This window comes from Dicentrarchus labrax, unplaced genomic scaffold (assembly GCF_905237075.1).
Source record: "Dicentrarchus labrax unplaced genomic scaffold, dlabrax2021, whole genome shotgun sequence".
Lineage (NCBI taxonomy): Eukaryota > Metazoa > Chordata > Actinopteri > Moronidae > Dicentrarchus > Dicentrarchus labrax.
Window position 1 is genome coordinate 6,070,001 of NW_026136712.1, and position 26,910 is coordinate 6,096,910.

The 26,910-nt window shown below is 39.2% G+C and overlaps 2 protein-coding genes across 5 annotated transcripts in view; one reads left to right on the forward strand and one right to left on the reverse strand.

Moving 5' to 3' along the window:
- The window catches only part of LOC127373479 (zinc transporter ZIP11), a 120,061-nt gene extending 104,219 nt beyond the window's left edge, over positions 1-15,842 (reverse strand). For 2 of the 4 annotated variants that reach the window (XM_051417994.1, XM_051417991.1), the window contains exons 1-3: positions 15,769-15,842; positions 14,055-14,172; positions 12,698-12,736 (exon numbers count right to left, since the gene is read on the reverse strand). In XM_051417994.1, the coding sequence (XP_051273954.1) occupies positions 12,698-12,736; positions 14,055-14,162 (147 nt within the window). In that variant the 5' untranslated portion in view covers positions 14,163-14,172; positions 15,769-15,842. Of the gene's footprint in view, positions 1-12,697; positions 12,737-14,054; positions 14,173-15,435; positions 15,446-15,580; positions 15,700-15,768 lie in introns of those variants that run through there. The other 2 variants (XM_051417992.1, XM_051417993.1) reach the window with 2 other exon arrangements.
- A 6,235-nt stretch (positions 15,843-22,077) lies between these two features.
- LOC127373478 (somatostatin receptor type 2) lies at positions 22,078-25,434 on the forward strand. The gene has a single exon (XM_051417990.1). The coding sequence runs from the start codon at positions 22,550-22,552 to the stop codon at positions 23,579-23,581; it is 1,032 nt and encodes a 343-aa protein (XP_051273950.1). The 5' UTR covers positions 22,078-22,549; the 3' UTR covers positions 23,582-25,434.
- Positions 25,435-26,910: the final 1,476 nt, after the last annotated feature.

The following is a 26,910-nucleotide window of genomic DNA, read 5'->3' on the forward strand; positions in this document are numbered from 1 at the left end:
CACTGATAATTGTGTGTTTGGGCTCAAGCAATACAAAATACATATTATATAATATAAAGGGGTAATGGAAGTTTATACGAGTAGCCTCAACGCCTGGTGTGTCATTGCCAACTGACCACTGCTGCAGAAAAAAAAGTAATCTTAATTACTTACTCTTTAATTTATCATCTGGGAAAAGCAGCCGTAAAATCAGCTGCATTGTTTTATCAAACGCATACAGAGAGAGAGATGTAAAGCTTGGTAAACCGTAAGACCAAAGAACTGAACAAGGAGGCATCCCCCTCCCTAAACCGGTGAAGCAATTTGTGCTATAAAGATTATATTCTTTCAGTCTTTAGTCATTAGTGCCGTAACCAATCAGATGAATTGCAATATATCTACCTATTGTCATTTCTTTTTGTTGAGGGTTGTTTGAATTATTTTGGTTTTGCTAATATTTTTTTCTCTCCCTGAGGCCACTTCTAGTTAGCAAATGGAATTTAGTTTGTGGTTTGCTTTTATCTTGTCCATTATTTGTTTCAGTTGTACCAGTAATACTTATTTAAACTATTAAATACTGTAAAACTTCTAATAATAGCCTGGGCGTTTATTTGCTTAAATTAATGAACTCCCCCTGCCTTTATTGGGGACAGGCCTCTATTTGGGCTTTTAAAGGAGACCTGCAAATGCACCTGTCGTTTGCACGACAAACATGCATATGCACCTAAAACATAATCATCCGATGCAGTTTTCCCAGCTGGGAAAAAAAACTACCACAGATGGGCCGTCTCCGTCTTCCCAACAGTGCACAATCACTGGGGCGTTTAGTCGACAAACAAAGTACAAACAGGACAGTGCAAAATGGTGTGCACTCACAGACAGTGTAGTTCGCTTCATTGCTAAAGAGATGCTGCCCTTTAGTATAGTCGAAAAGCCGGCAGTGTGTGGTTTTTAATTTCCATTTTATTTATTGTTTTTGTTTGTGTTTGGTTTTTATTCAAGTGCATTTTTGTTAACAGTGACTGAGAGTCCATTTTATTTATTGTTTTTGGTTGTTTTGTTCATTTCTTGTGGATATCTAAAATGTCTTCCAGTTCCAGTATTACATATTGTTTAGAAATAAAAGTTTATTGATCTTTGAAAAGGTGTACCTGCATTATTATGCCATTATCATTATATTAAATGAAAATGGTATCGGAACGACAATATTATCGTTTATCACAATAATTTCTGGGACAATTTATTGTCCAGCAAAATTTGTTATCGTGACAGGCCTACATAGGAGTAGCAATGCAACAGCCGTTATTTTTCCACACAGTTTGAACTTTCTGTGGCCCTCTGGGGCTTTCTGCTTGAATTTGTGTTTTTCCTGAGTTTCACTGGTTTACAGCAAGTTTATTCCAGGAAGAATGGGTAGAAGTAGCCAAAAACCCCCGTTTACAACAATAATCTAACAATAGTCTCTCCCATTGTGTTTCATATTTGTAATTTCCCCTCACATTTAGCCTTCCTCTTATGTGATGTTCCTTCAAACTAAAACGTTTATCAGCAGACTTTTCAGACCTTTGCAACATAATGTGGTATTATATCGTATTTATCAGCAGCTCACTCAAATCAGATGAACTGCACCTCATTTATATTTCTAGTCGTTGGAAATACCCAGCTAAATTGAAAAATTGCAATGATACCAATTTTTGTGCCCCTGATGGTAATTTGCTGTATGCTTTGCAACCTTCTCCAGTATATTTCACCTTGCTTTTAGCATTTAACACAACAACTACTTATCTGCCTTAGAAGGATTTACAATACAATACTATTTTTATCCTAAAATAATCACACACACAACAGGATTCAGTCTTCACTACATTTAACACATCTGTAATAAACTGTGGTTACATTTTAGTCAAGCAGTGCAGAAAAGCAAAAACATAATGTACTTAGCAGCCAATAACACATTCATTATGATAACACACCAGCATGGCAGACAGAACTGTAGCAGCCAATGTCAATTGAGCCCTGAGAGACTTGCAATATTTGAAATCAAATTCTGCTCAAACCCAATTAAATCATAGCACCAAAGCTCCGCCTGCCTCTCCATTCTGAGAAAACAAGAAGTTTGACAAAACAAAAGCTATCTGACATACATTAACAAATCGTTCTCTGACACTAGAAACCCAAGGAGGAGGCAATCATCTGTTGAGGTACAGATCAAATACTATGTGATCCTATTGAGAGTCAAAGAAAAGCAGCAAGTGCTGTTCACTCTGCATGTTGAAAAGCCTGCCACTAATCCTTATTCATGAGAAAACTTGACATTGTAATTCTACAGCACTATGAAGCAGATGCATCATACCCCACAATATGATATCTTTCACAGATCACACGCAATAAACAGAATAAATCTACAATGTTTCAGAAATAATTGGAGGGAAAACTGTGTCTGATATAAATGGAATATTGATGCAGGATAAGTACACAGAGAGGAGCTATAATGCCAACCCAAAATGCCAGTTCTAGTAGTATTTGACGGAAAATGGCTCAACTTAAAGTCAAAGTCACGCATTACAAATCTGCTTAAGTGAAAGCAGCATTAACTGTGCTAGGTAATTGTATAACATATGCTAGTGCAGGTTGTTTCCATACTTAGACTGCCCAATGAGCACACAAAATGTCTTTTCCTGGAAAGATCACAAAAACGTACTTGAAGGTCAAATACATTTGCATTCTAAGTATGCAGGTGATAACCTTCAAACAGTACTGCTGAATACAATGTGAGCACAACAGTAGAAATGCTTTTAATTTAATTGAGAATTAGAAAGTCAAATGTGCTTGCAATATATGTGACAAACACTATTCCCGACACCCTTAAAGCACAATGTTGGGTTTTTTTGCAGGTTGTGTAAACATAGAATTAGGTCACCAAATAAAATGGAAGGAAATGAGAGTGCTGAGCGTGACTCATGTGGGAGACAGAAATCTGATTTTGTTCTTGCTGTCATGTTATGACACAAAACATAAAAAGGAAATAAACTTAACAGATCAATCACGCCTTTAATCATGAGGCAGCTGAATCCATTGCCAGTGAGAAAGACACTTAAACAAATCCAAATGATTCAAATGAGGTCCACTCAGCAATATCTAATACCAATAGTTTTAAACAAGACTTAGATATAGTAATGCTAGGATCTCTGTGAGGTTGAACATGGGCATGCATCAGCATGTTACATGCTTTCAATTACAATGCTAACATGCCAGTGTTATATGGTTGTGATGTTTACCATCTTAGCCTATTGTGTTAGCATGCTAACATTTGCTAATAAGCACAGTGGAGGCTGATGGGAATGTCATTTTTGCAGGTATTTGACCATAAACCAGTATTGGACAAAGTGGAATTTTGACTTGATGCACTAGATTGTTACACGTCTTTACCAAGTTGTATAGCAAGTCATCTAATAGTTGCTGAGATATTTCACTCATAAGCAAAAAGTGACCCCCATGTTGACGCTAAATGAAAAGTTGGAGGATCACCAAAGTTATTGAATCGATGCATCCTCTGAAAACCATGAATGTCCATCCAATAATAGTTGAGATAGGTCAGACTAACATTGGCCATTCCAATAGTCATGCTGCTGCGTGGCTACAATGTCCCACACAAGTCTCATCAGCCTTAATTTCTTAAGAACTAAAGTCAACAAAGTGTATTATTCCGACAGTTGCACACATTCACACCTAAAAGTTGTCAAGTGCAATCAAACATCCCCCTGGTGCAACTAGGGATTAAATGCCAAAAGAACATGTCCAGAGGTCTATTAATGGAGGGGGATGGTCTCTCACTTTTTTTCTTGCCAGGTTTTTCTCAGACACCGATTGTTTCAAAGACTTTCCCCCACAAACTCACAGCTTTTTCACTTGGGTGTAAAGGTGTTAATCTGAAAGTAAAGAGTTGAACAGAGATTACTGAACAAATGCCATGGGAAGAGGAGTATAAGTCTAACCAGTCTCTGGAAGCTATTCCCACAGCACTGTGCTCTTGCTAGCGGGTATGTAAATTAAAGTTAAACATGACATACAGTATCTCTGAATACTAATGTGATCAGTGACATTCAGCCAATTTTCCAGTTGGAGGATGTACAGCCGCAGGCTGGTTAAGTATGCTGTAAAAGGCATACAGCCTGCAGCTCTCCATCATCAAAAGATAATTAATGTCTCACAATTGACTTCAAGTGGCGAGAAAAAACAGTATCTGAGCATGATGACAGGGATGATGTTTACATAAATTCTGTCACTTCTGTTGGTTCCACATGCAAACAGGGGATGGTACAAGGAATGACTGTGTTAGTTTGATTTGCACTCAGCTAACAAATATCCTGCTTTTTCATGTGGGAATAATAATATTTTATGCACAAATGTAGTTTTACTTCATGTCTAAGGAACTAATACTGCAGCTGTCTGTAAGACACTCCAGTATATGAAAAAAAAAAAAACAGATTTTCCTCTCAACAACTTAGTGAACATTAAAACTGTGCCCCATCTCTGCTTCCCTCATTCCTCCTTCACCCCCACGCCTCATTCAATCACAGCTTCTCCACTCCTATGTCCTCAGAGCCTCTCAACACAGCGAACAGGCATTGACTGGTTAATTTAATCATTTCCATGCAGTGAAAAGACACTTGACATGGAAAGGTGGAAGGTTTGGAAAAAAATTGCATTTGAATTTCTATACATGAACCCAGAGAGCATGAGCAAAACCTTGATAATTAAGTAAAGCCTTGGAGTAAAGAATTCATTCCAGTTCTTTGATGAACATTAACAAACCTTACTGTTCCACTTAGCTTGAGAACTGTAAATATTCTGTATACAACAGAATATAAATATAGGAGCATCTGTGGGGTCCATATGTTCTGTAAATGTGCATGCATGTGTGGGCAAAATACTATAAACCTTACTGCAATGGCTCATTTGCTGCTTTTCAAGCCAGAAATAACTCATTGAAATGCAATGAAACAAAGTAGCTATTCATTATTACACACTGCTTAAGTATTTCTGATAGCTACTGTCTACCCCTCAGGACGATCATTCACCTCACACACAACATGTATCTGGCAGCGGCATGGCAACGGAACTAATGCCCACATGGGCGAATGTGCCTACACCTCTGTTATAGCTTCTTCGGGCTCGTTTTCAACCTCTGTGCACATAATGCCCAAAATCACTGAAGAGCCTTTTGGGGATGGTGTGGGCTGAATTCTGTGAAATATAACACCTTAAGACAATCCCACATGGTATAATTACGTAAAATGCTTTTTATTGGCAAATCCCTCTCCCTAACACTGACACACAAGCCTTTGTGCGTTAGAGTGGCCATTTGTTTTGTTTCAGCACATGAATAATATTATAAAAATATCTATGTATTCCATAAGGTTGGGCAGCTGGAGCCAGCAAATGACATGCATAAAAAAGTTTTGGATTGAGTAACTTTCTTTGGAATGGGCGAGCTGCCGTGTTCAGATTCTTCATCCATTCTTCAATACATCAAATGGGCCAGACTATAGTTAAGTGTATTTTTTACTGGCAGCCACAGGTAACTGAGCCAATCTCCACATTGCTTCAGTCTCAACTGTTAAAGTAATTGCTTTGATTCTGGCTGAGAAAGCTCTCGATCACCTGCTGTTTTATTTTATTTATTTTTTTAAATAAAGAGCTCAGATTGATATATTTTATGCAACAGCAACAACAGTCTATAATGTGTGATTACAATAGAAGAGTGTACAAGAGTGTAACCTATGACTAAAATAGTAAATCCCACATATCTTACCGTGGACACTGGTTCCAACAGTAGTGCCATCAGGTTCCATATTAATTAAACATACATGACAAGGATTTTTTAACTGGTTATGAAACAGTCTCAATTAAATACTGATGCCTCTATATGACCTACATAAGCATGTGAGACCGTCAGTCAGAAGATATTTGGCTCTCTATTTCTATTTAGTCTATTTAGTTATTCTTCATGCCTGCCATGGGGTCAGATTCGGTAGGATTCCCCTTGAAATCAATGAAACGAGGTGATGGAAACCCTTAACTTTTGTCCACAAGGGCCGCCAGAATCATCCCAAAATGAGAGTTCCTTGTTGCTGCAGTGAAAAAAAAATTCTTAACATAGGACCCACTCATTTGGTTTGCCGGAGCTTTCTGCCAAATCTCATGGGCTTCATGAGTTGATAGAGTTTGCTCACTCATGGAGCTCATGATCTCCCTCCATATATGACTTTTGCGATCACATGAGTAAAACTACATATTTTAAGGGTCAAGTGACAACGACTAAACCATCTCCATGACAACTGTGGAATTGTCATCCACCGATGAAAGGCAAAAGATACAGCTCCAGAAAAGAAGTAAGGGCACCTTGTGATATGAATGTTTTACCATGCTGTTACAAGGTTAAAGAATTAGGCTGATGAAAATGATCTTCGCACAAATTACATTCCACTCATTCTTTTTTTGGCAAATTCAATCTAGAGCAGCATTTATTACTGCCTGCATATTAGAGGTCTGTATTAATGTGCATATGTGACGCTTTGGCACTGCTGTTTGTCTGCTCTCAGTCTATGTATGTACATCTGTGTGTCATGTGGATTCAGGCCATATAGATAGAACATCATGCACGCATAACCATTTACACATGTTGAGACTGTGGTATTAATTAATGTCTTCATTTGTTCTCAGACCAATGATTTTATTAAATTATTATATTATGTGTGGTATTAGAGCTCTGTTGCGCAATAAACACACATTGGTGACTGCTGTTTAAGCTTTTTTTTTTCTCAATGCATATTAATGCAAAAACTAATTTTCTACAGAGGTTTTGTGGGTGGAGTGATGCTGTGCTAAATCCTAAAGGAGACAGAATTCATAATAATACAGCTAAACAGAGCCAAAGGGGTTTTTTTTTTTTTTTTGCTGATAAATAGGAACCAAGAACTTCGGTACCATTTTTTTTCTGATGATGGAAATTTAATTTCTGGGAGGTGTGTTTCTGGTCTGTTGAGAAATAAAAATGATCACTGATCCAGTGTTCTGCTATGTCTTCCAGTCACCAGGACAGGAAACATCTACAGTAACACAACTGGTTTATGTTGGCTAATACTTTTTGAAGGAAACACAATATCGGGCGGATTACGTTCATTGGCAACAGTTTGTTCCAGTGCAGCAGGTAGTGTGACGATATTACACAGCGGTGAAAACTTGTCAGCCAATGAAAAGTGTTTGTTCATGAATGTAATTCGTAACAGACAGCTGGAGTCACCTTCATAAACTGTCTGCGGAGGAATTATTGTGTTATACCAAGTGAGCCCTGAAAAATCTTCTCGGATATTAACTTAAAGAAACAAGGATTGGGGCTTAAATGTTGCCCATTAACGTCATTCCCATTAACTACTTTCTCTAACACTGTCCAAGAATAAATAGTGCCATTGCCCCTAGAACATGCCAAGAGAGGTGGGACTGGATGGATAGGAAGAAAGAAAATATAAAGAGAGATACAGAAAAAAAGAAACGATCATACGCTGTTATTCTTTGCCTATCACAGCTGAAAGACATTCTGTTCTGGGACAGCATGACGCGATTTTCTGCTGTGACAAAGCCTGTGTGGCATGTCTGCGTGTGTCCATCTGTATCTGAATCTCTGTGTGTGTTTGCATGTGTTGGTTTCAGGGCGTGTGAGTTAGGGGGACAGCAGATGTAAAGCATGGGAACAGGATGGCATCTGAATCACATAAGATGCAAAAAACATGACAAACGGAGGTCATGGAACACCCACTGAGCCTCACACACACGCCATTAGAATTTCCATGTTAGACTTTAAAGTGTCATGCAGGACCGAAGACTGGCTGTCCTGCAGGGTAAGTGTGAACACAATAGATATATGAAATAGTATTTCAATATAGAGTGTAGTAAGTGCACCAGCCCTGTCTCTGAGACGGGCAGTGACCAAGTCTACTACATTGCGTCTTTGGCTCTATGAAATCTGCATATGCACAACAGTAGGGACCATTAGCTGTTGGTTTTCCTCTCACTTTTTAACCTATTGTTCATCTTACTAGCAATTATTCTGTACATCTCTGAGCAGTCTTCATGAGTCACCTCAAGATTTTTACCTGCCGTAACATTTGACTGATGAGTCTTTCTCTCTCTGTCTCTCTCTCTCCAATATGCCATTTCAAAATTGTTATTCAAATTAGTATATCTTTAAGTGCATAGATATAGAAGCAAATGTCATCAGAAAATGAATAATGAGTAGATAACCATTCCCATATTTTTATATTTGTTTTTATATTGTGTTAAATTGTGCTAATGAACATCAACATGTACAAATTGTACTGAGAATACTTGATTTGAAATAGTCAGAAATGTAGTAAGATCATCTTACTTGCCAGCAATAATTTAAAAAATACATCTTGTCAGACACATTGAATTGTAAAAACGATATTAGGTGTCTGGAAGTTGCATCACTTCTAAGGCTTGGATAAATCATCAATGAGACATAGACTGGTTGTTGTCTGACCATCATTGTCTTATTTATATATATACTATATATAGTAGTATTTTAGTTTTTTTTAAATTGTCTTTAGGGTGTTTTGACACTTTCGATTGGCGGTTGCATCTTGTGGCTCCATTGCTGCATAAAGATGCATTTGACTGATGAAGGTCTGTGACAGAGTAATTACATTTTCTATAAACATGAAATTAGAAATAGTTGAATGGTTACAGCAGACGCCACATAATATAACGCCCCCTCCCTCTCCACCCATTTCCTGTCTGCCTCTCCTCTGTCAAACTGCCCAATATACTCATACACTGTAAGGAGGGGAGTTAAATACATCTCTCAATGTGTATTTTGGTAAGAAACATCCAATCAAAGAGCTTAAAATAAATTGAAATGAATGAAATTTGTAGAAACCTGATAATGCACAGCATTTTACCATTTCACTTTGAGATTCTGGGTCAATATTGAATGAATATTCCAACAATAAACCTGAATTATTATTTTTCATTTATTTTACTGGTTCATTTATTTTACTGGTTTTACCTCTCTGGCTTCTTCTCCAAAGAAAAGGCAGCTAAGGTTCATGGGTATTTACTTATTTAGAGCCTTCCAACATACCAAACTGTCAGAAAAAAGTTTTTAGAGGCAGAGTTCAAAACGGTATATATAAGAGTAACATTCCTGTCTTTTATGTTGAGAATCAGAGACAATATCAATAAAAGAAACCCTTGATGTGTTGGAATAAATACATAAGAGATGCTCCTCCAACTTCAAGTTTCTTTTACTATCACTATCACGACTAGGCTGGTGGAATTCATTAAACTGCTACAACACATACCAAAGGAGAGCATCAGACTCAGGAGTGGGGTTAACCACACCTCATCATTAAATAAATGATGTCTTGCTCATAGTCACCCTGAAGTTTTCTGAATTCCTCCTCAGGTGAGACTCCTTGTTAGAAGACTTGAGACCAAGGTAAAAGCTTGGCAGACTATAAATTGTGGTATCGCATGTGTGTAATCGTTATGCTTTACACAATGAAAAAAAAAGGAAATTATGGAGCAAAAGGGTAGGAAAGAAGTGGTTTTAAAGAAAATAAAAGACATTTCTACTCCTGCTGATCATTATCCAGGACTGAAAATAGCACCATTGTTTAAAGCTGTGTAACATTCCCTTCTTTAGTGTCTGCCTCGTTCTTTAAAATGGCTCCTACCATCTTTCACAGTCAATCTGTGGCCAAAGAGCAATCCCAAGGCAGGTCAGGACATTCTTCTTTGAAAATGGCATGAAGGGAGAACCGATCTGCTCCCCTCCTCTTTCCATAATCAATCAACTCCCTCAGGTATTTTCTTTCTCAGAAACTGATATGGCTGAATAGTTGAATTTGTCCAATATAAAAGCCACATGGAGCAGCAAACTTGCCACTTGGCACAGGCAGATGTCAGAGGTACAACACAGTCCTCCACACTATTAGTACAGGCAATTTCTTACCATTTGTTCACAAATAGGTATCATAAACTTACAGTAATACAAACCAAACTGAAGAAGGTAGTGCAATGATCTAACAAAAATGAAATAGTATGCCCAAAGGTAGATCTACTTTTTCCTAATACTAATAACTTATATTATCTAAAGAATGATCAGGCCAAAACCTACATATAATATGCAGGGAAGAGTATGAAAAATTTAGGTTCTTAATAAAATAAATTACTGTGAAAGCATATTATGCCAACATCAGGCTGTAAAATTGGAGAGATTCTGCCAATTTGTTTTAATAATTCATAGTATTCATGCTGAGTGCCCAAGTTAATCTAAAATATATCTAGGGAAGATATGCTACTCACAAAATTGGGGGAAAAAAGTTGAGCCAATGTTTGACAGAAACGCCCCTCAGCTCTCCTCTGTTTATATCTTATTTCATTTTATTGTAAGGAAGCATGAGCATAGCCTGGGATGTAATTGAAAAGCTGTTAAGACCATAGCCTAGATAACTGAGATAAGGGCCGATCGAGATTAGATTTATCTTTTGTGCCGTTCTCTTTCTTAAGGAAGCGTGGACAGTCTCTCATCATGTGGCATTAGTCTTATCAAAGCACTCATCTGGGCCTGTAATTATCAACAAACTCAGAATTGCAACGAGGAATCGCAATTAAAGTTTAAACGAGATAAAATGAAATAAAAACATGGGTATATGACATTCATTTGTGAAGCTGCGTACGTGCAAGGGGTGGAAGTTCTCTGAAAATGAATGTTATCATTTAACAATGCAAAGGACTGTAAAATCTAATTAATTAAGATGTTTTTCTCAGTCAAGCACATTCAAAAGACTGAATTGCGGATCTAATGTTTAGCTAACAAAAATTAAGTACACACAGGTTAATTAAACAACACATAAATGTTGTTGAAACTATTTTTAAAAAGTATAGACTTTTTTTGGTTTTGAAAGGGCTTACACCAGCACTGTTCCGTATCGTTTTTAGCTGGAACACTTAATTAAGAAGTTCATTGGCCCATAGCTTTAATATTCAACTACATTAATAACTGTGCCAATGTTTTGACATTGTTTGTGATGTGTCCTTTGCTTATCTACACTTGGAGCAATAATTGTATGTGAACTATTCATGACTCTCCTGGTGCAGGTAGGATTTTGTGGACAGAATCAGCCACAAGAGGGTTTCAATGTATTTTCAACTGCACTAATCAATGGATCAAATTACTACGTGTAATGTGAAAGGGGTTGCTATTGTTGACCAACCCACACAAAATGATTGCCTGACTTGGCAGCTCATCTCAGCCGTCAGAGCCTTTACCTGTCTTTCAGCTCTGTTGTTTTGGCTCACTCCTGCTGCTCTAATAAACCTTGTTTCCAGAAGGAGCTGAAGAATCTGAGATACAGCCACTGTGCACCACTTGCAAAGGACCAAACAGCATACTGACAAAGTTAGCAACTAGCTGATGAACATTAGAGATGTAACAATGAGTCAATTAATCGATTAGCTGTCAACTATTAAATCGCCAACTCTTTTGATACTCTATTAATCATTTTCAGTCATTTTATTAGAAGAAATGTCCAAATTCTCTGGTTTCAGCTTCTAATGTCTATATGTTCTGGTTTCTTCAGTCCTCTTTGATAGTAAACTGAATGTCTTTGGGTAATGGACAAAACAAGACATTTTTCACAATTTTCTGACATTTTATGGACCAAACAACTTGGGCTGCCCCTAAAAACTTTATGTTTCAAGTCATCAGTTGAGAAGATCTTGAGACGACGTGCATATTTGTCAGTCGAATCTCTGCATTCATCTTTTTTAGCTGCATCATTGTAAACAGAGTGACACCGTGGCAGGCTGTAAACTTCCTCGAGTCTCAAAATGACCACAAAACTACCTGTGATGAGACATTTTTCTCAGTAGAAGGTGGAGACTAAAACAGAGATGAACAATGGACATTTGCCATGTGGCCAGAAACACAACTCCACATGAATGCTAATGTCAATAGGAAACTGTAGAAGGTGATAATATGTCAATGTTTCGATTGCAGCTTGTTCTGCCACCAAGGGGTAAAATACATGCAGTTTTAAAGAAGCCCATTGTTATTTAAAATCAAATAAATGTTCTACACGTTGTACTTGTGGCCTAACACAATGCGTGTATCTGTCCCATCAGTTCCCTCTTCTGCAATAAGTTAAAACAGCTATGCAGCTCCCATAAGAAGAATCCCAGAAGAGATATAGTACAAGATAACTTTCATATATTCAAAAGGCTTAAAATGTAATTGTACTATTTTCTATTTTAATACTCTGAGACTTCACACTGCTATTCCAGTTTAGATTTGCTACTGATTCCTTACTCTGAGACACTTGATAAATATTGGCCGTGAACTGTTTCCCCCTCGGGAAATCAAACAGTGTAATTGTAAGAGTCAGATAGAGGGGTTTAGGGAATGCATTTTACATTATGGCATAATACCTCTTTAGACATGATAAGGCCAAGAATTCCTTCAGGGGAACACTTATCACAAACCTTTATGAATTAATGTGGCATCTGGAAGTGTCAGGCTTTGTCCGTCTCTGGAAGAAACTCAGCCTGCTTCAGTGAATAGCAGAATCCTCCTACCTGCACTGTATGTGTGTGTGCGTGAGTGCGGTTTAGTTAAAAAAAAAATCAAACTCACCCCAGCTGCAAAGCCTAAACTTCCATCCAAGATGCGCTTCTGAAAAAGGGCAAACCAAACAAGAGAGATTGTAAACCTCTTACTGTTAATTTCACTGGCAAAAATGCAACATGCCCTGAGAGTCAGAGGCTCAACCATAACAAAAACGCTCAATCTAAGAGCAACACTATTTTGTCAATAGAGGGGTTTCATGCGATTTACTGTAACACACTCTTGGCAACAAAGGTTGAATGGCTAAGTTAGAAACATGCTATTGTTAAAGTTCCAGTGTGTAACATATAGGAGGATCTACTGGCGGAAATGGAATATAATGTTCATAGGTATGTTTTCATTAGTGTATAGTCACCTAAAAATAAGAATTATTATGTTTTTGTTACCTTACAATGAGCCCTTTTTATGTGTATATGTTGCTTGCCGCCTAAAATAAAGGCCGACATGATGAACCACCATGTTTTTACAGTACGCCAGAACGGACAAACCAAACTCGTGTTTTTTGGGTGTTTCACGGCCACAGAGGGAGCGGGCCTTCTTCTACGGAGTCTGCCAAGTTGGACAAACAGAACACTGGCTCTAGATAGGGCCTTCCACGCTTTGGTAGTTTCTCCTATGGGAGGGTGAGCACGAGGACGTTATAATCAGCAGCTACACCGCTAGATAGCACTAAATCCTCCACACTGGACCTTTAACATAGATAACATGTGGTTAACTTACGTGCTGTTTTCATCTATCACTGTCACTGATTCATCTGACAAATATTGTTTTTAATGTATTACTTAAAGCTGAGCTCCTCCAGCCAAAGGTCCCAAAGCATAATTTTACACTTCAAGTCTGTTACTTGTTTTATGGACATACAGTGAGTGTGTGTAGGTCTCTGAGCAGCCCCAAAACGCAGATGACCCACACTCAATACTGTGCCTGAACTGAGCTGCTCCACTAAGGAGCTTCTCTCACTATGTGGGCTGTGCAGATATTATGTAACATCCACATTTAAAGAATGACACTATATAGGCATTTGCTTTCTTGCCAAGAGTGAGACGAGAAGACCAATAGATACTCTCATGTCTGTCTGTTAAATATGAAATTAGAGCCCAAAACTGGTTAACTTAGCATAGCATAAAGACTGGAAGCAGGGGGGGAAAAAGCCAGCCTGGCTCTGTCCACCTACCTGTACAAGCATCTCTTTTCAGTCTTTATGCTAAGTTATGCTAACCAGCTGCTGGCTCCATCCACATCATTACCGTGCAGATATGGGAGTGGTATCTTATTTGAAAGACTTGTTGAAAGGTCAAATGTTCCTTTAAAACAATGTGTGACGTGTTTACTCAAGCTCTGTTTGTTGGGCTCTGGTTTTCAATACCTGTCGACTGGAGAAGACAAACACCAGTGCTGCTCCGGCAGCAGTCATACCCCACGTGAACAGAGTCCCAAGCAGGGCCTGGGTCATAGGGCTGTAGCCTTCCAGCATGGTGCCCGACCTGGACAAACAACACACATACGCTCAAACGTACACCATGACACATTCACATTATACTGGAAGATGTGGCACATATTTTATCTTTCCAGAAAGACTTTGAGTGAATGGATGGATTCAAATGGTCCACCAACTGCTGTCCTATTAAATAATCCTACAAGACTAAAACAAATATTGTCCCTGTCCAGGAGCCAGTATACACTTTTAAGAAGTTTAGATCTTCGATTCCTAAGTATAAACAGGAATGACAAGAGAACAAACAGATACAAAAACAGGGGTACATGTACTTAAGCTGACTCTTGGTCAAGCTGTGTGCCTTTAAGCCCTCACATTAACAGTCTGACACACACCCGCTCTGTTTGTTTCAACACACAGCAGAACAAATGAGTCAAATCCTGTTTGCTCAGGAGTTTAATGTCCTGGACTGTTTCATTTGCATATAAACCTGTTGGGGTTGGCCCATCACTTCTCAATTAGTATATCAATACAGCCTAAAATACATTGATCATGTAAGTGTCTCATAAAATAAATGCATTGTACAGTAGGTGCTGTGAATATTAGGATTATCGCTTTGTCATTCATACTGCAATCATGTAAATAAATATAGTTTTTATTTGTGGTAATCACACATTGCTGAAAAGTGGCCACTGTGATCCCATTCATTTTTACTGGAGAAAATCAAATGTAGCATAAGAAGAGTCATAAAGTCAACAAACTGAAGGAGTCATGTCCCTAATCTACCTAAAGTTTGTTAACATTAGCCACCATGAGATACTGATAATACCAGACCAAGTAAAACTGTAGCACCAAAAAACTTAGTATGTAAGTGTTGAATTGAACCAAGGTCAGGCTTTCAGCTTAGAAACTCAGCCTTTCATTTGTAGGAAGATGATTTTTTTTTTTCTTCCATCAAATTCACAGGGTCTCACTTTAAAGGAGCTTTAACTGGAGACTTTTCACATTCATCTGCAATAAATAAATATGTTTGGAAATATTTACTGGTGTACGCTGTAGAAAGTGCTCTCATGTAAACATCAAATGTCATTTTCATGACCACATGAATTAAAAAAACATGCCGTGGGAATATTTACCACAGAGTTGCACTTTTATAATGCATCGAGCACTGACTACTTCATATGTTAAATATAACTGACAAATATTACAAACTATTCATCTCATAAATGTGGAACCAGTTTCCAATGTGGAGCTGAATGCATTTACAGTGTGCATGTGTTATGAGTGTGTGGATTCAGAGCTGACAACTGACCTGTTTACATAAACATCTAACTCAGAAGTACACACACACACACACACACACACACACACACACACACACACACACACACACACACACACACACACACACACACACACACAGTACATCATGTATACAGGTAACTGACGTGACTAACCTGTAAATGAGAGCCTGCCGGCTAACTTTAAATGCTTGCTTCGCACGGTATTATAAAACAACACAGTTATATTTCACTCAAACTCTATTTGTGGTATTATGAAACAACATGCATTCGTTCGGCAAAGTTACATTTACAGTAAGTTTGTGTTATCGGTCATTTTTGGTATTAGTTTCAGGTTTACTCACTTCTTTCCAATGGCACTTCGTTTCTTCTGTATTTACTTCCTACTTCCCGGTACACGTGTCTATGACAGTCTAAGCTCCGCCTCTCCTTGCAGCCTATTGGTCAAACACTTTGACACTCACCAAAGACTGCATTAAATATGAATGACGCCACAGAGGAGCTTAGAAAGCTGAGAAATATCACTACTTTTTAAATATAAGAGACACTGGACAATATTAAAGTGCAGAAACATTTCACTGACTCATCAGGGAAAACTCAGCTGATTCTAATCTGAAATGAGATTTTTGAATCTGTTTTTGAAATCTACAAAATAAATAATATAGCTAGCTTCTGGATAAGAGATGGCAAACAAAAACAGCAAAGTGATGCAAGCAGTTTAATATATTTATGCACCATTCTCCCACAGATCACTGGGGAGAGTGGTGTGTGTGTGTGTGTGTGTGTGTGTGTGTGTGTGTGTGTGTGTGTGTGTGTGTGTGTGTGTGTGGAATGTAACCAGGTACATTTACTGTACAAATGTGAGATATTGCTTGTATTTTACTTGAATATTTCCATTTAATGGCATTACAATTCATTATATTATAGAATTATTGTGCTTTTTATTCCTCTATATTTACCTGTCAGCTTTACTTGTGACTTTACAAATTCTATATATGATCACAGACATGGTGAGACACAACAACCTCCTCTCCACCATGGACATCTTGAACAGGCTGTAGAATGGACCAGCAATAAAACCCCACAATATATCCAGATTTTGATGACAAAAATAGGAGGACACTGAGCAACTTCAGGTATCCCCATTGAGACAGAACCACAAGATCTGTCAGCCATGGAGACCTGGACAAGCACAGAAGAGAAAGCACAGCTTTCACAGAGGAGACACAGACAAATACAGAGCACACATGCAAGCATGCAGTAATAATTCAAATAAATAATTCCTTAGAATTCCTAGAATTGTATAAAAGTCCTAGTGGCAACTTTTCTGCAATGAGTAGTACTTTTTAAACTTTAAAACCTCTACAACAAACTTTTATTTAGTGTTGATTCTGGCGCCCCCGGAGGACAGTGGTATAGTTGCAGATTGCAACTCACTCGTTTCCCCCTCTCTTTCCAACCACTTGAGAGAAACTACTGTGGACCTTTAAAAAACACCACTAGTTTTTTGGGTGCATGTGTGTGTGTGTGTGTGTGTGTGTGTGTGTGTGTGTGTGTGTGTGTGTGCGTGTGTGTGTGCGTGTGTGTGTGCGTGTGTGTGTGTGTATGTGGACTTTCTGCTGTTTTTTGACAAGGAATAGATTCGGGGGATGTTGCCGGGGAATTTTCTCTTCCCAGTGGAAATTTCCAGGATTGCTGCTCTCATTCACCTCTAAATGATAATTCCTAGGCATGTTGACCTTTGACCTGTGGACCAATCATGAGTTTATCAACTCAACTCTTCCACGAAGTACTTCATTTAACCTTTTCACATTTTCTATGCAGAATTTGCATAACCCATGACTTAGTTTCCTGTAAAGCACTTTAGCAATACCTTTATAACACTGATTAATTAATCATTAATGGTATAATCATCATAATTCAGCATCCAAATACTTTTTTTTTTTAACCACACCAGCCACACAGCAGATTAGAAGATACTGTTTTTAAAAATAAAGTTTATTTTTATTTAATTTGTTTCCAGGAAAGTTGACCAGCACTGTTTCTGCTCCTTTTCACAATTACACAGATTGACACAAGTGAGCTTTTCGGTGAAACCACGGTCTTCAATTTCAATTCATGTCAGAAAAAACTCAGCGTCAGACATCATCAGCAAGTGGTGCTAAAGGAGTAATTGTAATACTTTTCTCTGTGCATACTGTTACCTGCAGTACAGTGTTGTATGTGCACGTTATGTGCCAGTAAAATGGAAATATTGGACAGGAGGAACTTCAAACACAGTATTTGCGCATTCTCAAAAAGCACGGAGGGTACAATGAATTTCACCTTCAATACACAATTAGTAATTTTCAAATAATAGGGTAATTTTCTCCAGTCAATTTTAATCCACTGTGTAGTTTTTGTGAGTAGAAAGGCAGAAATATAGTCATAAATTATTAATTTTGAGAATGAAATACAAACACGATATCCAGCCACCACACACCAACAACAAACAAAATAAATCATGTATGATAAGAATTATAATCCTGTTCTTGAAAATGAAAGGGGTGAATTCTTTCACATTTGTAAAACCATGTTCATGAGTCAAACATGTCATATGTAAGCACTGCAGCACGATCTCTCAGAGGATAAACTGGCCTTTCTGCCTCTCTATTCTTCAATGGGTTTCTGACCCTGCAGGATTATTGGACCTCTGTGCATAATGGCGGCTCAAGAAAGAAGCACTCACTCTTTGATTCTGAGGAACTGACATTAAATACTGATGTTTACCTCTGATGTGGTGGGCCCCTGCTGTTTTTATGCTAATACAACTTCAAAACATCAGCATTGGAAATATCCCAATGTGGCATCATGCTGCATATTTTTGGGCAGTTTTGCATGATAACAACAGGAATACACCACAGAAGGAAAAATCCCCAACAGTGATACAGCGCCTCTGGTCCTTTTCTTTCTTAATATGTTTTTGAGTATTTTTTTTCCACTCTGTGCCTTGCTTTAAATTGCTGAAATCACCAACCATTCGGGAACACAACAGTTAATATGCCACCCTGGATACAATAAATCCACTGGTGCGTTTAGATTACGTTACGACTAAAAATGAAAGACAGATGCTACAGTGCAGTTGGGATTATTGTTCTACCAACATTCCCTTACATACTTTACATTTTTGTGTTGCAATTGCAGGGAGCTCCAGGTTTGTAGTCACTGTTTCTGGGAAGCAAATAAGCTGATGCTCAGAAACAATAAACAACATAATAAGACATGCAGAGTTTCCAGATTTCTTCACTGGCTTCCTCTCGCTTCCAAGTATGCTGAAAGCATTTGGTGCAGCATGCCATTCCATATGTAACATCTTTTACTGGAAATGCCCTCTTATGAAACAATTTCGTCAAAGCTACAATAACATCCTGTGATTCACATTTTGCTGGAATAATTAAATTATTGCATGCAAGCTGCAGATGGTCTCTGTGTTTGATTTGGGGCTTTTTTTATTCACACTAGCAGCGTGGCTCTATGGATGGCAATGTCTGTTAGTTGCCCCATTACCATTTTAGTCCAACAGACTAAAATACCTAAAAAACTATATGGCATGAAATTTGGGTCACACACTGATAGTCCCCAGAGGATGAATCCTACAGATGTTGGCAATCCCCTGACTTTTCCTTTATAGTGCCAGCATCAGTTTGACATTAGTAGTTCAGAGTGAAATATCTTGACAATTATAGGGCGGATTGGCATTAAATTTGCCACAGATATTCTAGGAGCCTTGACGATAAATCCTAATAATTTTGGTAGGCAACCTGCAGTTCCAGAGCTGCAGGGTGCTCTTCAGTAATTCGAACAGTTGCTTCAAAATTATATGGAAATTAATAGCTGCTATTTTTGAACATTTTATTTTATCATTGTTGTAGGCCTTAGTGATTCTAACATTCTCCAATTGTGAAAATGTGTAGCCATTACACACAATCAATCAACACAACTAAAGTGTGTGTCAAACATTTTGTCCTGATCTGGTGGACCTCAATAGCAGCAGCTACTAGTCTTGAGTCTAGCTATGGATTCCAAATCCAATGATAGTAAAAAAAAAAAAAAAAGAAATGTAATAGTGTGTAGACATATTTGTTCGCTTTCACCACCAACGCTGGTGGCTTATGCTTCATCTGTGTCGAGAAACTGTTTTAAGGCATATTGTTTTTTCTTTAAGATCAAAAATTGCTTTTTTTATTGTAAGGGTTGTGACCCCTGCTCCAGAGTCACCAGCAGATCAAACTTAACTTAACTTAACTAAGCTCAACATGGACTGGCATTATTTTGTAAAGACATTCATGGTCCCCAGAGGATGAATTCTAAAGACATTAGTGACCCCCTGATTTCTCATCTAGCACCTCCACAATTTCACAGTTTTGGTTTGGAATCTAAATAGTGGCTGATTTGCCAAGAAATTTCCTGACTCCTCATGTAAGCCATCGTCAGGTTGAAATTTCAAAATCCACATTAATCCATAAAAAATAAAAATAAAAAACCCAAAACACACAAGTCATAAAATCCTCAGGTTTTAAAAGAAAAATTCAACCAGATAAAACAAGAAAACAGATAAAAACAAGAAAAACCTTTGAGGAAATAAAACAAAATTAAAATTCCAGTATCATCAGGAAAGGCTCTCCAATAAAAGTATGTTTTTAGAACTCTGTCCCATTCAGCCAGGCCTCTGGAATATACAGAAGACCTCTGCCTGAGGACCTCCATACATTTTGAGTTTCAGGCAGTCATCATCTCACGCTCATCTTATCTCTGCAAGACAACAATACGCTTCTATTTCTACAGCATCAATGTAAGTGCAACAAAGTGAAGACTAGAAAGGACAAAGGCAGGTTCAAAGGCACAGCTGTCCCACAGTGGAAGTAAAAATCCTTTCATGTGACCCCACAATGATCCTGTGGGATGTTGAAGAGAAAGGAAAGTAACGGGAGAAAAATAAGACCTGAAAACAGAGTACTTCTTAAAAGCTCCTTTTCTCATACATAGTGAAGTAGCCCATAGCCTTGAGTTTGGCAGTGTGAAAGATGTCATCCGTTTGATTCCACATGACTCGTCCTTTTGCTGTAGACAGCTTGGCAGCACGTGGATGTGGATGCCAGCACGTCTGTCTGAACGCTGCAGTGAAATACTGCCCGTGAAATACGAAGCTGTCAAACGTCTCCAAATTTAGCGCCATGAAACAAAGTGTCTCCAGTGATGTTTTTACAGGGGGAGGAGAGGTGGGCTTCGTCGTATGAAGTGTTAGTCTCAAGGGAGAAGTAAAGCCACTACCTAATCAGGACTTTAGACTACAAAGGCATTTTTTCGAGGTAATTGGAACCAGTTAAAAGCCAGAGCGTAGGTATGTCTCAAGAAATCTCTGAGGAAATCTGTGGCATCTGATGAATGAGCTCTCAGATAAGACGTTACGGGTCTTGAATTGAGATTAAAATCACTGGCTGAATCGATTGGTTGAACTGACTAGTTTTTTTTTGTTTGTTTGTTTTAAGTTATTTTTTTGGCCTTTTTGTTGCCTTTATTTGATAGTTACAGCTGAAGACAGACAGGAAAGGGGGGCAGAGAGAGGGGGTGACACGCAGCAAAGGGACACAGGTCGGATTCGAACCCCGGGCCGCTGCAGCAAAGACTCAGCCTCGGTACATGGGTCGCCAGCTCTACCGGCTGAGCTAACCGGGTGCCCAGAACTGACTAGATTTGATTGAGCTTGGCTGCAGTGCTGACGGTGGGTGGCGGAACACATTGGAGGTTTTCTGGGGGATGTTCCCGGGGTATTCGAGCTATGCGTGTCGGAGTGGCAACAGGACGGAGGTCATCGCTCATCCAGGGTCTTTAATCTTCACCAACCCCCCTCCTATTTCCAATCTACCCGTTCCTCTCTTTCCATCTTTTTCCTCCCTTCCTCTCTCCGCTCTCTCGTCTCCTTTTCACCTTTCGCTCTTCCCCTCTTTCACCTCCTCCCTTTATGATATATAAATAGTAAGAAAAACAAGATGGAAGGGTTGGAGGAGGATGGAAGGAGTCATCGAAGCAAACACAGCATCCCATGTCAAATGTCAAAAAACAAAAGCCCTGAAAAAACAGACAGCAGACTTCACTTTCCTGGTAGCAGATTTACTCTGTCTGGGTTGTAAAAGTGGGTGGCCCAAGCGACGAGATTGTGTTATTATTATCTGTGTGTGTGTGTGTGTGTGTGTGTGTGTGTGTGTGTGTGTGTGTGTGTGTGTGTGTGTGTGTGTGTGTGTTTAGGTTTGGTTGTATGACCCCCCACTGAACTGCGAAGGAGCACAGGAGGCACAGGAGTAGAGGAGCACACAGGGGTGGAGTGTGGTGAGACAAAATGGATGGCAGGAAGGGGGGTGAAGTAAACAGAAGTGAAGAGAAGGGAGAGAAAAAGTTATGAAAACAAAAGTTTTTTTTGTAGCAGATGGGGCCAGGATTTACCTTGGAAACAGTATTACAGCAGAGGAACCGGGGGAGCACTGAGGAGGGGCGTGAGCCAAGCTGGAGTTTATCACAATCTCTGGAGACTGATGAACAAGGGGGGTGGGGGGGTTCCCACACACACAGCAGCAGACACACTGTGAGGGGTAGAGATATAAAAGGGCTCCCAGGGAGAAAGAGCAGTCAGGCAAGCGTCCGAGCGGCCGTCCTGCTCATTTCTACTGCTGTGCGTCACTGAGTGTGTTTACGCGAGTGTCTGCGTGTGTGTGTGTTTGCGTGTGAGAAAGTGCACATGGGTATCAGAGAGAAGCGTGCTGTCTCCACCACAAAGGAAGTCTGACAGGTTGTTGGTTTTTTTTCAAAACATAAAAGGAATTAACGATTGAGTGGATGGGGGGAGTGGAAGAGTTGCTGAAGCCTGGCTGTTCTTGAACCTGAAAACGGTGTTTGATTTTCAGGTTTTTCGGTTGAGTTGTTTACTCCTCTCCGTCTGAGTACTTTTTACTTCCACCACGGGGAGTCAAGAGGTGACTCTTGAACTGCTTGCAGAGGAATTTAAACACAGGCAGAGATTTTCTCCCTCACAGCTGCCACTGTTCTGAGTGTCATTTTGTACTTTTATTCTATTTTTCAATCAATCATTTGATGCTTCGAGGCAGAATGGACACCTCACTTTTATCAGCTATATACAATCAGACTTTTGCGGATGAACATTTTTACTTTGAGGACAATATTGATGGCTTTGACATCACCATGGCTATACTCTACTTGGTGGTTTGCATCCTGGGACTAGCTGGGAACTCCCTCGTCATTGCTGCCATTTTGAAATTGGACAAAATGTCATCTTCCACAACGGTGTACATTTTCAACCTGGCTCTGGCCGACGGACTCTTCATGGTTGGTCTTCCCTTCATAGCGAGCCAGAACTTCCAGAATCAATGGATGTTTGGCGACCTGGCGTGCAAAGTGGTCATGGTGCTGGACGGCATCAACCAGTTCACCAGCGTCTTCTGTCTGACGGTGATGAGCATCGACCGTTACATGGCGCTGGCCGACCCGCTTCGCTTTGCCCGGTGGAGAACGCCACGCTGTGCCAAGATCGTGTCGGCGTTCTTGTGGCTGTTCTCGCTTCTCACCATCCTTCCCATGGCGCTTCACTTCTCAGCAGATCGAGGCCTGTGTATACCAGACCTTGTTTCGGACGCCTGGTGGCTCGGTGTCTTGTCTTACACCTTTGTCATGGGGTTCGCTTTGCCCTTCACGGTGATGACGGCCTCCTACACAGCGCTGCTGCTCACCCTGAGGTCCCAGCGGGTCAGAGCGATGACGGCGAACCACGAGAGCCACCGGCTGGAGCGACAGGTCACCAAAATGGTGGTCGCAGTGGTGGTAGTGTTCGGGATGTGCTGGCTGCCATTTTACACCTTCAACTTCTACTCCCTGTATCAAACTGGCCTGGTCCTGAACTTCGCCAGAGCTTTTGAGTTTGTGGTCCTGCTGTCGTACTCATGGAGCTGCGCCAACCCCATCCTTTACGCCTGCCTCTCCGACACATTCAGGAGACACTTCCGCACCCTCCTCTGCCCCGCTGCCAAGTCATCTCCCAGCATGCAGTGTAATACTGAACGGTATGACTTACATGACACACGTGTGCGGGATGTGACCATTCTGGCATAAAGAGAAAAACGAGAAACGGACTTAATATTTTACTCCATTTCCTGCTCCTTTAATGTTATTTACTCACTACTTATATATGTGATAAATAATGATTTCTCCACTTCACTTGTAATGTATTGAGGGTACATTATTGCCTCCAAGAATGAAGTTGTACATACTTTCTTTAATTCCCGGAACAGATTTCCTGTTGTTCTGACTGTACATTGAGTTGTGTGTTAAAAACGCATGAATTGTGTTTGGCACTGTCTCAGATGCAAATGTTTGATCAGGGGTTTAAAGAGATTGGGGGTTTTCAACACGCTTGTGCTTGTGATAACACATTTCACAGTTTGAGTACAGACTGTGAATCTTTCTGCCCAGCTGAAATAGTTTACCCTTTTTTACCCTGTGGAAATGAAAAGTCGGCTTTGTAATTTCCAATATCCCAAGAAAAGTTTCTTTCACTGAATTTGAATAAGAAGAAAATCCTCATCAAACTGTATAAATCAATTTGACTTTCCATAACACTCTATATCTGACAAATGCCCCATCTTGAGACCAACCTCCTGATCTGTCTTGACTCAGCCCTGTTGTATCATTTGTCTTCTAATAACTCAGACCTGCTCCACTGTGTCTCCTGTTATACTGAATTTCACCAGAACTAATGAAAAGAGGCACAAGAGGGATGAAGTGTGGACAGGTGGAGTGTAAACAGAATAACATGGGTCACATGCCTGTGGCCAAACACCAGCAAGAAGACACACACAGACAGATCCTCCGCTCCCACAGCTGGATTATGTCCTGGTGGCTTTAAGTGTAGGAGAGCATCAGATGTGTGTGCCTCAGTGGCCATGTGTATGCACCTGTACACGTGCATGCTGCAGGTTAACTGTGGTATTCTGCCTTACTTAAGAGGATTGCCGTAAAAATACTTTTAAGGAAATGAACAGGATAAAGACTGAACACATATATTTACTTTATTTAGTGAGATTATTCCCATCAGCACTTGTCTTGCAAACAGCGAACGGTAAATGCCTTAATCTCTTCCTTAATTGCTCTAAAATTGATACCACCATCCAGCTTGTTTTAATTTCGCTCTCAACTGAAAACCTTATATCCATAAAATGTCAGCAGTTGAGAAATTTAAAAAGCAGCCGTGGGGCTTTTAGCTTGATGAAAATGCATTTTGATGTTTTGATTGAAAAGCTCTCGCAAAGTCACACAAAGGCATGTAATCCATCAATTTCAGCGAGATCTTGAAAGTCACCCAAATGTATGTAATAATAATAAATAGCAGTTACATGCTTCACAGTGATGTTGCTTTGGTTTTAAGACCCCTTTCTCCACTGGATTTAACACGCAAAAACACATGAATCAGGCATAAACACACCCAAATGTATACAATCACAGCATTTGGCCAATCAACAAACAGGAGATACATAAACAGAAATATATTTTTGCACACAGACGAAAAGTAAAGATGATCTGCTCATTTACAAACAGCTTTGTCTAAAGTGGATTGTCGGAGCAGATGTTGGCTGTCAATTACCAGCGATGTAAATATGTATAAATGAGAAAAGGATGTGTGGGATGATCTGTATTTTGTCAAGAGAAACATACATCTGATGTCAGAATGTGTACCAGAAATGTGCCTTGTTTTATTAAAGCTTGCTGTCAAAGTAATCCATTTACACCACATCTAAACACAGAAAACACATGTTTTATAATGCCAGTTGTGTCATGAGTTTTATTAAGGCTGTTAATCAAGACATGGGACTGGGACTTCACTTATATTGATCATATAGTCACTCTATGTATGAGCATTTCCCAGCTGTTATTGCTATATTGAATGTAAATAAATATAGTTGCTTGTGTTTGAGTCGTATTTCTGTTACTATATTCACTGTAAAGTAGTGAACCACAACCATCCCATGTACTCTTTTTTTCTTGTAAATGTTTTTCATCAGTCATATTGTCTAGAAAATTCATTCAGAAATGACCACTATGAGACTTACCAGCAACCTTACACCACATTTCTGACAACTCTATCACTCTCAAAGTCACAACAGTAGTGTACTCACTTACATTGTTTTGTAATTTTCAGGAGAGGCTCATTGAAGTGAAAGAATATTACATTAGTTATCAAAAGGAGATCTGAAATGCATAAATGTCTTAGGACAGGCTTTTTATGTATTTGGTGTAGTCTAAAGTTGTGTCAAATAGCAATATAAGACTATCTTGGCTCAGTTTTTGAGCTATGGTCTATGGAGTCAAATAGCATAATCATGATCTTGGCACAGCGAAACCAAGTAGGTAAACTTAGTTTATATATCCAACAGTATATCAAATATTTAAAATAATAATCCAAAGAAATTAGTAACATAACACTCTGGAAGGGGCCATACAGCATTACATTTACTTTTACTTTTGATATTTTAAGATTATTTTGTTGGCAATACTAAACTGTAAAAACCCTTTCAGCTTGTGACCCTTCATAAAACACTTGTGACTACTTTAGGTCCCTTGTAACTTTTCAAATGTCTATGAGTTGTTAATTCCACCAAAGAGACTTCTTTTTCATTATTATTATTATTATTATTATATTCGGTCCGTGTCCAAAAACTAAACACTGTCCAAAAACACAGATTTGTGTAGCAGAACGTTGCTTTTTCCTCTCTCATAGCCAATTAATCATCTCACGACTCCCCAGCTTTATCTTGCGACCCTTTGGAAAACACTGAAATTCTCTGGAGAATTTAGAGTTTTCTGAGACACCACGGTCTTCTTCTGTAAGATTAACAAACAGAGAACGTCTGCTTCGATACTTTCCCCCGGAGGGCACTCTGTGAACTGGAAAGACTCTGTAAATGTCAAGCCTGCTAGCTGAGACCCACTAGTGTCAGCTGGCATGTTTTTTAAAGAGCTAATAAACCTCTGCCACATCAATTTTTAAGGACGCTCAAGTGCCAACAGCAAAGAAGAATTTGATGGACAGTAAGAGGAGGCCAAGTTCAGTGTCAGCCCAAAAGCACAAAACACTTACACAGCTAAAATATATAGCATATTAAGACAGTTCTGACATGATATCATAGGATTCAGTAATTGTGCAGGGATGGATGACTTATGCCATCGTTTCAGTGTGCTTACATGGGTTTCCAACATTTGTCGAAATGTTCGCTGGTATTGCTCAATGAATGAACAACACTTGCCTCTTGTTTGTCTCCATTTTTAACACATTAAATAAAGTGCAAAGTAGCCCTAAAATAAATCACAATTGCCTGTCTTGTGTGGTCTTGTATCATTTCCAACCTGCAGTCACCGCCTTAAAAAAGGGAAACGGCTGTGTTTAA

Coding starts and splice junctions, on each gene's coding strand:
- LOC127373478 (XM_051417990.1), top strand. CDS start 22,550: ATGCTTCGAGGCAGAATGGACACCTCACTTTTATCAGCTATATACAAT.